Below are 13,745 nucleotides of genomic sequence, written 5' to 3'. Positions count from 1 at the left end.
CCCAGCTTAATCACTGTCACCCCGCCGCACTACTCCAATCGTCACACTTTGAATAAATGAGCTCAACACAATAAAGTGGAGCGACAGAAATAAAGGACTCAGACAACAAAAGCAACAAAAACACAATCCCAATTGTTATCTTCGGCATTGCTATCAACAATAAAAGGGATCCGCACTACTCCACTCTCTATAATTGGTCATAAATTTGTGAAACACCTCTTGTACACTGGCCTCCTTGTTATTAAATATCCGTCCGTTCCTCTCAAGCCATACATTCCATATAACTCCAAAAAAATCTATGAGTCACTTGTTCTGCTCCTCTTTCTTGTTAATAACACATGTCCAACTCTCAAAGTGTTCTTTCAGTGAACCCGAAACAGACCACAACCTCCCAAATTTAGAAAGTCTGCCAGGTAAACTCACAATCAAGAAACAAGTGGTGAATATGTTCAACATATTTTTTTACATAAAACGCACATGTTATCACCATGGCTAATAATGCCAGTCTATGCAATCTTTATTTTGTATTTACTCTTCCTATCAAAGCAAACCAGATAAATACCTCCACTTGTGGTGGAACCAAACCTTTCCATATGGTTCTGGTAAAACCGTAGCTGGTGATATCCTCCGGTAGCGTTTATGACTACAACACCTGCACAAAAAAGTTAGTTGAAAAAATGCCTTTCTTGTCAAACTTCTATACAACTCTATCTTGCGTATCACATGCTATTTTAACAGGCCTTAAAGTATCATGCAATTGATCCAATCGTCACACCTTACCACTGTAACCCCCACTGCTCCAATCCCATTAATAGCATGATCAATATCAACAATAACTATATCTTTTCTACCACACCACGATCTTCGCTATTACTGTCTTTTTAATCTTGATTTATTCTTTCTTCAATCCCTTTAATTTATTTGTCTTTATTATTGTTGTGGTTGTTCATGATGGTAACGCTGATGCTGATAATTTAGGTAAAATTTGAGAGTGTGTAATGGTAGAGGCATGGGTTGTGAAAGTGATAGAAGGGAGGCAAAGATAATGGTGGTGGGAATAAGATAATGGAGACAACAAGAGAGAGAGAGAGAGAGAGAGAGAGATAGGGCTGCACACGGATCGGATCGGATCGGATATGGCCTAAAATTCTATCCGATCCGCACTGCATTCATCGGATCGGATCGGATATGATATCCGCAATTTTTTAGGCCAGATCCGATCCGATCCGATCCGCATATATGCGGATCGGATCGGATCGGATATCGAGTATATCCGCATAATTAAAAAAAAATTATTTTAAGATTTAGTTTGGTCTTTTTACAAAAAAATATCCAGAAAATTCATTTTTATCTGTTTAAGCCTATTTACTCCTAGAATATTATCAATAATAGTTCTTTTGAATAACAAAAACAAAATAATAACACAAGATTTAAATTTAATTATTCTAAGTTGAAGTATAACATAAAAAATTAAAAACAAAATATCATAAAATTCATAAAATAACATACTAAAATTCATATCACATTAGGATTTACTGTCTTAAACTATGCTATTTATATGTGATGTGCGGATATGCGGATTTGCGGATCGGATCCGCGGATATCACTGCCGAATCCGCAATCCGATCCGACCATAGTGCGGATCGGATCCAATCCGATCCGATGACCCTGCGGATCGGATATATCCGCAAAATTCGGATCGGATGCGGAGAGAGAGAGAGAGAGAGAGAGAGAGAGTGTGATGGTTAGAGATGGTGCGATGAATTCAACAGGAGGTGAGGTGTCGGGATGGGGTGGCATTAGTGACGAATCCAGAAAATTTTATCAGAAGGGACAAAATCTATAGTATTATAAAATATGATTACTAATAAGATAAAATTATGTGATTATTAATAGGATCTAATCTCTAATAATGAAGTTCTTTTAAAATATTTCTCCATCACTAATAGGATAAGATTATGAACCTAAGTTAATTAATTAATAACATTAATTTATAATTCTACACAAATTGAAAAGTTCAATATCAAATGATAAATACAAAATTAATAGACATGTGCCATTTAAATTAATTTCCAGCAGCAGCAACTAATAATATCCCAAATTCCTAATTCAAAATAACTAAATACACAAAAATAATTAACAAACAAATTAATGAAACTAAATTAGCAATTACATCATCAGAACAAATTCAATCATAATGACCAAACTAACTATATCAATGATCAAACAATGAAGCAAATAAGAAATGAAGCAACTAATTAGCTAAGCAACGAAGCAACAAAGCAACAACGCAACTAAGCAAGTAGATATCGGTTTCGATGAATTAAGAATGTACCAAGAGTGCAAGACTCAACTACTGAACTCCAGGAGGTAGAACCCAGTAGCGGTGTGGCGGCCAACAGTAACAGATAGCAGGACGAAAGTTTCTTGAATTGCTAAAGACTGAACACTGAACATAAAAGAGGATCGTAGAATAAGAAAGAATCAAAAGAGGATTGCTATTTGCTGAAGAAGAAGGCAGAACCGTACGCTGAATTGCCGAAGGAAGGAACACAGTCATTGAGGGAGAAGAGCAATGCAGTTACGCAGAAGAAGGCAGAACCACCAAATGCGGCACGACAACAATGCAAGGAGAAACCGACGAAGTCACGCGGGAGAAATGCTGAATAAGATAGCGACGTCAGTGGCAGTGAGCCAGTGACACTGCCACACTGGCGGAGATGTGGAGTGGTAACAATAACTCTTAAGCCTGGAGGGCGGAAGCTGGAGCAGAAGAAGAAAATTGAAAAAAGAGAGAAGAAGAAGAGTTAGAAAATTGGGGTGGGGACAAAATTAATTATGTAATGGGGGCAGTTATAGTATTTCACTAAAAAGTACTCACTATTTTTTGAAATTTTATTGGGATGTCCCCATTGCCTTGTGAATACATTCGGTCCCTAGGTGGCATATTAGTGGAATGTGGTTAAATGGGTGGAAAAAAAAGGTGAGTAAAGAGTGTGATGATGATGTGTATAAGGAAGAGATAAATTTAAAAAATAAATAATTACTTGTTGACAATCAAAAAATTAAAAGAAAAAATAAAATTGAAACGTATTTAAAATGTTAATATAAAATTAAATTAAATTAAATGTTAGAAATATTTTTAATTTTTTTTAAAAATATTAGTAACAAAAATTTCTTTATCCCAGAATTTATATTATAATTTTTGTTTTTAGGTTCAAATATTATATATTTTCTTTTAGCATTGATTTCTTAATAAAAAAAAACTCACAGGAGGTTTCCTTCTTTTGAAAAAAAAAAATGCTTCGATCTGGTTTTAAATTTGAGCCTAACGGGACATAATAAGAGGCCCAATAGAAGCTGAGCATTTTTTCCTGACTTGACGGGTTTTTTTCCTGACAAAAAACAGAACGACGGTTCTTTTGGCTGACGATACGTGAGTAGAGTAGCAGGAGTCAGCAGCACCTAGCAAGGTTTTGCGTCTTCAACAATAACATATTGTAAGCGTTACCACTTAACAGTGAAACATAAAAGGTAAATAATATCTTCTGTTCTGGTTGTTTCGTCGTTTTTTGTTTTGTGGTTGGAGTTAGGGAAGCAAAACCCTACAATTTGAAGAAGCGAAGGTTGATAAAGAGAAAGTGGTGGCAAGATGAGGATTATGATAAAGGGCGGTGTTTGGAAGAACACCGAAGATGAGATCCTGAAAGCAGCTGTTATGAAATATGGCAAGAACCAATGGGCTCGAATCTCTTCCCTTTTGGTTCGTAAATCCGCTAAGCAATGCAAGGCTCGCTGGTACGAATGGCTCGATCCTTCCATCAAGAAGGTAATCCTACCCACCTTATATCTATTATCTATTTATTTATTTTATTTTTGCTGTCTTTTGTATGTTATTTACCTTTTTTTTGGTTGTGCATCAAGTTTATGTATAATAGGGTTTTTGAATATGAAGGACAAAAAAAGTTTCGATGTTTTCAGTTTGATTGAAAGGTTATGCTTTTTGACATGACTCTTGTGAGAATGGATGGTTGTGCTGCCAGTAATGCTCCTTGATAAAGCTTGATTATTAGGTTTTACTCAGATAATGTTTAATGTAAATAATTGTAAGACTGCCCTAATGCCATTATTTAATTAATAAGTAATTAATTATAGTTATGGCTTGCTTTTTAATGTGTCTGGATGCGCCTGCATTTTAACCCTTTAACGGCATTTTTTGTGTCAACAAGTGTTTTTCTACAATCAGTCTTCTATTATAATGCTGTTTTTTGTGTGCAGACTGAGTGGACTAGAGAAGAGGATGAGAAGCTGCTTCATCTTGCTAAGCTTATGCCCACTCAGTGGAGAACGATTGCTCCTATTGTAGGACGTACGCCTTCTCAGTGTCTTGAGCGATACGAGAAGCTCCTTGACGCAGCCTGTGTAAAGGATGAGAACTATGAACCTGGCGATGATCCTCGGAAGTTGCGTCCTGGGGAGATTGATCCAAATCCAGAGTCAAAACCTGCACGCCCAGATCCTGTTGATATGGACGAAGATGAAAAGGAGATGCTTTCCGAAGCACGAGCCCGGTTAGCCAACACAAAAGGAAAGAAGGCGAAAAGGAAAGCGAGGGAGAAACAGCTTGAGGAAGCCAGAAGACTTGCTTCTTTACAGAAGAAGAGAGAACTGAAGGCTGCGGGAATTGATGTCAGGCAGCGAAGGAGAAAAAGGAAAGGCATTGATTATAATGCAGAAATCCCTTTTGAGAAAAGGCCTCCTCCTGGTTTTTTTGACACTGCTGATGAAGACAGACCCGTGGAACAGCCCCATTTCCCAACTACAATAGAAGAACTTGAGGGTAAAAGAAGGATTGATGTTGAGACACAGTTAAGAAAGCAAGACATTGCAAAAAATAAAATTGCACAGAGGCAAGATGCCCCATCTGCTATACTACACGCCAATAAGTTGAATGATCCGGAAACAGTAAGGAAACAAACCAAACTGATGCTTCCGCCACCCCAGATTTCTGACCAGGAACTGGATGAAATTGCAAGGATGGGTTATGCCAATGACCTAGCTGGGAGTGACGAATTTGGAGAAGGTAGTGCTGCAACACGTGCTCTTCTAGCAAATTATGCACAAACACCTGGCCGGGGAATGACTCCTTTACGAACCCCTCAGCGAACACCGGCTAGTAAAGGAGACGCTGTCATGATGGAAGCTGAAAACCTGGCGAGGTTGAGGGAGTCCCAGACACCATTATTAGGGGGAGAAAACCCGGAGTTGCATCCTTCGGATTTTACTGGGGTCACTCCTAAGAGAAAAGAGGTTCAGACCCCAAATCCATTGTTGACTCCCTCTGCAACTCCTGGAGTTGCAGGTCTCACTCCCAGAATTGGCATGACACCTGCAAGAGATGGTTACGCTAGCATGACACCGAAGGGAACTCCTCTCAGGGATGAGCTTCGTATTAATGAGGATTTGGATATGCATGAGCGCGCTAAACTTGAGCTACAAAGAGCTGAAATAAGACGAAGTCTGTGCTCTGGTTTAGGAAGCCTTCCACAGCCCAAAAATGAGTACCAGATTGTCATGCAGCCCATTCCAGAAGATGCTGAAGAACCTGAGGAGAAGATTGAAGAGGATATGTCAGATAGAATAGCTAGAGAAAAGGCAGAAGAAGAGGCAAGGCAACAGGCATTACTTAGGAAACGATCAAAAGTCCTTCAAAGGGAGCTTCCTCGGCCTCCAGCTGCATCATTGGAGCTTATAAGAAATTCTTTGGTTAGAGCTGATGACAAGAGTTCCTTTGTTCCACCAACCTCAATTGAGCAAGCTGATGAGATGATAAGAAGGGAGCTTCTTGCTTTGCTGGAGCATGACAATGCTAAGTATCCGCTTGACGAGAAAGTAAATAAGGAGAAAAAGAAAGGAGCTAAGCGTGTGGTAAATGAGCCTGTTGTTCCTGTTATAGAAGACTTTCATGAAGAGGAGATGAAAGATGTATGTATTTACTAATCTATTTCTTAGTTTCTTCCCTTAGCTTCTTTTGTGATGATATCACATGTTCGTGGCTTTTGCGCTGATAGATAGTAAGTAGCATGATCAATTCTCGCCCTTCGCTGAAATGCTGCTTTCTGTTGTGGAGGATACACCTCTTGTTTTGCACTAACCTGAAGACTATAAGTCTAATCATTGTTAAGGTTGTGTACTAACGTATAGGATTGAACAATTCTAAAATTCTGCTAGGTTTGTAGTTTGTAGATCCTGACAATGAGCCACCCGTTTTATTTAATGAGATTGTGCTAGGGACTAGGGTTGATTTGTTTGCTTAGAAGCAGTTGGATCACACAACTGCAATGTGCCAGTAAGCCACTGCATCTAGTGGCTGAATTGGATTAGGATTTTTTTTCTTTTGCAGTTTAGGGATGGTTGATGGGGTGTTGTTTGATCTGCATAAGTGCAGTGGCGTTGCACCTGAGATGCTTGTGTCAGTTGCTCTCCATATCTAAGTTGTAGGTGCTTGTGTAGTGCATCCTGAAAGTGGGTAGGCTCTGATTTTCTGTGGCCTGTGTTAATGTGATTGTGCTTTGTTCGTTGGTGTGATTTGTATTTGTGATTTGCAGGTAACCATTACTATGTCATAATGTCTTTAATGTTTTCTGTTTTATAAACGATTTTCCTGTTTTTCTAATAGGAATTAGTTAAATGTTACTTGTAATTCCATGTTCATTATATAATGATTGTAGTTGTGTTATGACCTCACATTGTATGCATCTGTCATCCATTTATTATTTTACTGGGTAAGATATCATTGTTCATAATGTGGTTGTCAAAATTGAAATCTTTCAATTATGATTAGGAAAAAGAAATACAAAAAAGCGGGGAGGGGAACAGGGTTCCCATATACAAAAGCAAAACACAAACAAAGACCTATCAAAAACGTAAAGCTCCCCAATCTCTCAACATGTATGAGAGGGAAAAACGTCTAAAAAGATCTTGAGCTTTACACCAAGATGCTAAGCGTCTAACCTTATCCCATAAGATATGTTTATCAGAGAATCTGTCACTAAAGGTGCGTACATTACGCTCCAACCAGAGAGTCCAGATAGTGGTGAAAAAATTGCACTGGTCCACTTAATTTTTGCTTCTTTTCTATTACCAAACTAACAAATCTAGTCAATAAAAATATATCTAGAGTTGCCGGCCACACCTAACATTTATCAAAGATGCTAAATAAATTATTCCATAAGAAACTAGCCATTGGGCAATGCTAAAACAGACAAGGGTACTCAGTTTGGTGAGTAGGCTTTATGATTGATTGGCAAACATGCAAGATATTAGGAATTATGCTACCTAAACATGCTGGGCCTGCCACCATCTATCTTTTCAGGATCCCAGTTTTTTGTACACTAAAACAAAACACATCCATCCTTTGAGTTCTTTGCTCCTCTCCCAATTTCTCGTTTAACTCTGATTATTTACTGTGACTTGTTTTCCTTCTATTTTTTTGCCCTTTTGGGTTTCTTTGTGACTTTGATTATAAAGCATACCAATAGTTAGGTATTTTTCTTTTTAATGTCCTAATTTCTCGGGTCATTAGAATTAATGCCTTTTATATTGATTTGTTATTATGTTAATGCTGATTATTTCATATTATTTCTCATACATGTCAAATCAAAGTTTAATTTTGTTAAATGTGATTGTATGTCTATTTTGCTTGTTTACGCCATTTTACGTGTAACTATTTGTTTAAATGTGTTCAGTTTAGGCAAGATCTTGTGATCCATGTTACCATCACGTTGTACATATGTTTCTAATCTCAATCTTGGGTAGAATCTATATTGACAACATTGCTTGACTACACTGTCTATACCTATCCTAGACATTTAATACTCAGATATCACTTCCCAAATGATTTTTGGTGGTTTTCTTCCCACTGAGGAGATTTTGTTATACACCTATTCTATATCTGTCCTTTATTAATATACTCTTTTTAGGTATGCGTTTAATCTGATGTGTAGGTTTTTGTTTATTTTTGTTATTTCAGTGAATGTTATAAAAATAGCCCTGCAACTCTTTTTAGGGTTCCTTTTAGGTCATATATTGTGACATCAACACATATTTTCTCTTTATGAATTATGACTTCATGCTGTGCTAGTTGATCTGACAGTCTCATTTTTCCGTTATAATCCTGCAATTAATTAATTATGTTGGGTTGTGTTTGCTGGTAATGTTTCTCAAGGACACTTCCTTGTTTGATTGTCAAGTTCTACCACCCCCCTCTCACAAATATAATAAAAAGAGAAAGAGAAAAAGAGTGGAATGTTAATGTTGACTATATTGCAATGTATGTCTTTTTGTCCATATCATAAATGGCACTAAAATATAACAAACCTCTGAGTATTGAATTAGCTGGCTAATTACCTTGCTTATTATAATTTATTATGTTGTCATCCAAACTTTCTCTTGTAAGCGGGTTAAGGATACTTATTTTGCATTGTTTTTTTTTTTTTTTTATTTTTTTGGTTAGGCTGATAAGTTGATAAAGGATGAGGCCCATTATCTTCGGGTAGCACTGGGACATGAAAGTGCACCCCTTGAGGAATTTATTGAAGCACACAGGACTAGCCTGAATGATCTCATGTTCTTTCCAACCCGTCAAGCCTATGGTCTCTCAAGTGTTGCTGGAAACATGGAAAAGCTGGCAGCTTTGCAGAATGAGTTTGAGAATGTGAGGAAAAAGTTGGACGATGGCAAGGAGAAAGTTGTAAAGCTTGAGAAGAAGGCAATACTCCTCACTCAAGGCTATGAGGTATGTTACTAACATTCTCCATGCCAAATGCCTTTAACTCAGTCAGTTCTGATTATGTTTTATTGCTTAAAAGCTGGCTTTGTACTTAGAATCACCTTGGTTGAGTTAGTTTTGTAATTGAACAATGCTATTTTTGCCTTAGATAAACTGATAGGAACCTACTCACCTAATCAATTGTAAATAGAGTATGGAGTGATTGAGTGAATCGTTGGCTAGGATGGGTTCTGCAGTCTGGAATGCATTCTGTTATGCGAGAGGTGAGAGTTATACAAGGGTAGGTGGAGTAGTGATGGGACTATATCAAACAATTTGGACATAGAATTCATGCTAGGACAGAGGTTGAGTTTCTTGAATACTCACCAATTTAATGTTATAAAGCCAGTATTAATACATTCGTTGGAGTAAGGATATTTGCACCCCATTGGGGTAGAACACATCCTAGAGGTATTATTGACACAATTTTTGTTACTTAAAATTGAAAATTGTAACTGAAAATAGTTGGAAGCAGTGACCTTCATGAATCAAAATTGATAAGGACACATGGAAAGAAAATTCCTTTTGTTTGATTTTGCTGTCTGTAAAGAGTCCTTTGTGCCTGTACACAATGTTGAATAATATACTTCAGCTATTCCATTTTTCAGATGAGAGCCAAAAACAGTCTTTGGCCACAAATTGAGGCTACTTTCAAGCAAATGGACATAGCTGCAACTGAATTAGAATGCTTTGAAGCTTTGCAAAAGCAGGAGAAGTTAGCAGCATCCCACAGGATAAACAATCTATGGGAGGAAGTACAGAAGCAAAAGGAACTTGAGAGAACTTTGCAATACAAGTATGGGAATCTTATGGAAGAAGTGGAAAGGATACAAAATGTCATGGAACAGTACAGGGTACAAGCACAAAAGCAAGAAGAAATCGAAGCAAACAACCGTGCTCATGAGTCAACAGAGACTGTTGCTGACAAAACTGGTGCACAGGATTCAAAGAATTTTAAAGCTGCGCCTCTCGCTGAAGAAAATGAAACTGCTATAGCAACTGATCTGTCTCGTGATGAAAGTGAAGCGGGCTCTGTGCAAGACCAGACCACTGCTAGCCAGAAAAATGACGTGGATGTGGATTCTGATGATATAAAGCAAACAGATGACCCTAATGCAAAACTGCCAGATGCTACACTTGTTGCCAAGGTTAACGCCGGAAAAGTGGAAGGTACCATCACTGATGGTCACATCGATAATGGTAAGACAGCATTAGACGAGGGTGCTACAGTAGGAAATGTGGTGGACAAAGATCTAGCTATGGATGCTGAAAATTCACATGATGATAGCACACCAGAAAAAACCACTGCTTCTGATGAAGGGGATGAGATGCAAGTTGGTGATGGCAATTAAACTAAGCTCAACCCAGTTCTGATGGCAATTAGTTTTTTTTCTTGAGATGATCACCAGTTAAAGTTTGTAGCATATGGTGAACCTATACATTGTATGAGCATTTTCATATGCTTGCCTGTAATTTGTCATAGATTGTGTTGTCCTCTCAAACCCTCCACTAAGTGGATGTTATGTGCTCTTTCTTGGTTGATAAAGACATAGGATTTTTACAAGAAATTAGATTCTAATCCACGATACTCCATACACATCTATCAAATTTTTATTGGACTGGATAGTTGCAGTGTTGGACTTTTTGTCAATAACCCGTTTATCTCGAATTATTTTTTGACATTAAGGCAGCGTTTGTTTTTGTGGACAGGACACAGAGACATGGACATTAAATATCTAAAAGGTGTTTGGACAGAGAGACATGGACAATGGACACACTATTTTCAGGTTAGTTTTTTTCATTTTTGTGTCAACTTTTAAATGAAGGACAATGATGACACAAGATTTTTTAATGAAAATTGTTTTTGTTTTTGTTTATAGATATTTTTTATTATTCCACTATTACCCTCTTTATTTTCTTACGAAAAAACCTTAATTTGAACTTCTCCTTTGCATCTTTGTTTTCATAGAGATACTCTCTTCTCCCGGTTCTTTCTCTATCTGTGTTCTTCTTTCTCTCTTTTTTTTTTCGGTACTCTTTTCTTGATCTCTCTTTCTTTGTTCTCTTCTTCCTCTTCTTTCACTTCTTTCCCAAGTAATGTCTTCCTTTTGCTCTCTGTCTATGTCTCTTTCTCGGTCTCTCTTTATTCTCTTTCTCAATCAATAACTAGGTATTACTCTGCCTTTCCTCTTATTGCTTTTTATTTTTATTTTTATTTTTCTATTAAACAGAATTTTGTTTCTCTTTGTCCTCATTTTTTTTTTCGTTTTTATTGTTTTATGATTTGTCAATTTGAAAATTATATAAGAAGACATACATTCTTTCCTTTGATAGAATTTTAAATTTTTACAATGATACTGTGAATTGTTTTGGATTTTATTATGTTGAAAAAATTGTAAATTCTATTTGTGTTATGTTTAATTAGTGCATAACTTTTTATGCAAATTAGTGCAGAAAATTTGATGCAGAATTTCGATTATGTTAGTGCAGAGAATTTTATTTATGTTAGTGCATAATTTTGAGCTAAATTAGTTTGTACTTAAGCAGAAAAATTGGGATCACATGGCTATTTTAAGTCATGTTACATAATATTTTAGTTTTGTTCATGTCTATCCAAACATAATATAGGACATTAGTATCTTGTATATTATATCTAAACACAATACACAGAATAATTTTTAGTATCTCTGCTCTATTGTCTTAGTATCATATTCTATCCACAAAAACAAAGGCAGCCTAAATGTTTTCTTGGTACCATTATTGTTCTGGTCAGATTTATACTTTGCTTGAAATGGTTGCGATTTTATTTTTCAGTTGCATTTTAGGGTTAAGTATTTTTTTCGTCCGTAATGTCTTTGGTTAAAATTAAAATCATCTTTTAACTTTTTTTTTCTTATTAATATCATCCGTAACATTAGAAGTCATTTTAAAATTATCTTTTTTTATGTGAAATATTAATTGCATTACGATTTTGCCCTCATAAAACACCCTCTTTCACTCACTAGCTACTCTATCATCATCATCATCATTACCTCCACCATCACGTCTTTGGTCAAAATCAAAATTGTCTCTGACTTTTTTTTTTCTTATTAGTACCATCCTCGACGCTAGAGAGAGAAGGAAGGAAACTTGTACAAAAAGCTTTATCTACTTTTACACCAAATAGAGGCCAAAAGTTAAACTCGTTACAAGAAATTCTCAATTGAAAACTTTTAATTGAACTACCAATTCCAAACTTATCACTATCAAGTCTTATATAGTCTAGCTTTATCCAATATGATGTAGCAAATAAGGACTCAATGGCCATAACTGAAAGTTGTTTTAAAGTTCATGGTTGATAGAGATCTCAGTAGGAAGATGTGCTTGAACACACTTGTAAAGTGCTAGTGATCCTTTTCTTTTATAGAATGAATCTAGCTCTGAATCTTGATTTTCTTTAAAACACGAGCATGAAGTTGGACAATTGCAGTGGCCTGCATTTACTCCTCTTTGACGGATAAAACTGAAAGAACAATGCAGTAAGAGGAAAGCAGCTTGTCTTTGTAAATAAGTGGCTGGAATGCATCCAGCATGATTCGCCATTGGACAAACTCAATCAAAATGGAGAGCCTTCTAGGGAAGACAGACTGAACCATCTGGAGAAATCAGTGAGCCAAGTCTGATCATCAGGATCTGCAGCGAACAAGGTTATTAGTTTGAAGAGTGAGACTCCTAGAGGATTTCAATATTTCGTTCAGATTGAACACAGGTTAAAATGTGAATTTTAAATTAATTCTTCTTTCTTTCCTCCTACTTTTTCAAAGTTAAAATCATGAGAAAATAAAAATAAAAATGAATAAACTAAATAAAGCAAATTTAAAGAGCAATTTATAATAATTTTCCTCCCTGGTAAAGAAATATCAAAAGCACATACAATAACTTATTTAAGTGCTTCCACTAAATGAAATGCTTATGATTCGAATGGGACACACCTTCATTTGTATCCAATTAAAAGTGTAACTTTCTGCCATGGACACGAGGGACACAGATCAAATTCAAGGCCACATGGTTTTGATAATTTATTTTGATAGACCAATTCCAGTATTTAGAATTTCAACCAAATACCTAATGCCAAACCAACATTACATATTTTTCGAAGAGTGTACTCATTAGTCATGACATAGCAAGTAACAACAATGGTAGAGAATGAGAAATGATACTTGCACTATTTTATTGTACACCTTAATTGAACACCTTCTTTTTCTTAATATTGAAAAGTAATTTTTCTGCATTATCTCTCTTCTTAACTCACTTTCAAATTTAAAAATGGAAGGTGTACAAGAGTAATACATGTAACATTGCTCATATCCATGTCAATGTCAATATCTATACTTCGTAGGAAATGACATGAGTTTTGCAATAAAAGTTTGCATGCGTAATTCTAAGTACCCCAAGGCATAAATAAAATGATCAAGTTGAATAATGCACAGGGGAACATGGAGTTAGAAACCCTTCCTAATTGGCTGAAATATTATAAGGAAGAACATTTAATTGTCAATATAAGCATCGTAAACAATGCTTATAAACAAGGCATTAGAGCATCTCCAGTAGAAACTCATTCTAATTTTTATTTATGATTTATCTGTCATAAAAAGTAGGGTAAATTATTAAATTGGTTTCCTACGATTGGGCGTAATTCTGTTTTGGTCTTTAAGGTTTAAAGTGTCCTATTTGAATCCAAAAAAGTTTCATTTAGCTTCAATTTAGTCCCATCGTGAGGTCAAAGATAAATAATTAACGAAATGCCCTACATGACAGCAGTATAAGAAAAAGGTCGATAATTTGGAGAATAAGTACAAGCTCCAGAGGCACAAAATCAACCGTGGATGCATCAATACATGTATTTAATATTTTTTTAGTTTTATAAAAAATATTT

At 36.1% G+C, this 13,745-nt stretch overlaps 1 protein-coding gene across 1 annotated transcript; it reads left to right on the top strand.

The window, feature by feature from the left end:
• Positions 1-3,397: 3,397 nt before the first annotated feature.
• LOC130960877 (cell division cycle 5-like protein) lies at positions 3,398-10,411 on the top strand. The gene is made up of 4 exons (XM_057886377.1): positions 3,398-3,829; positions 4,279-5,985; positions 8,516-8,797; positions 9,439-10,411. The coding sequence occupies exons 1-4, from the start codon at positions 3,653-3,655 to the stop codon at positions 10,180-10,182; spliced, it is 2,910 nt and encodes a 969-aa protein (XP_057742360.1). The 5' UTR covers positions 3,398-3,652; the 3' UTR covers positions 10,183-10,411.
• The last annotated feature ends 3,334 nt before the right edge of the window (positions 10,412-13,745 follow it).

Source organism: Arachis stenosperma, chromosome 2 (assembly GCF_014773155.1).
Source record: "Arachis stenosperma cultivar V10309 chromosome 2, arast.V10309.gnm1.PFL2, whole genome shotgun sequence".
In the NCBI taxonomy this organism is placed as follows: Eukaryota; Viridiplantae; Streptophyta; class Magnoliopsida; order Fabales; family Fabaceae; genus Arachis; species Arachis stenosperma.
This window is presented reverse-complemented; position numbering and strand designations above follow the sequence as displayed.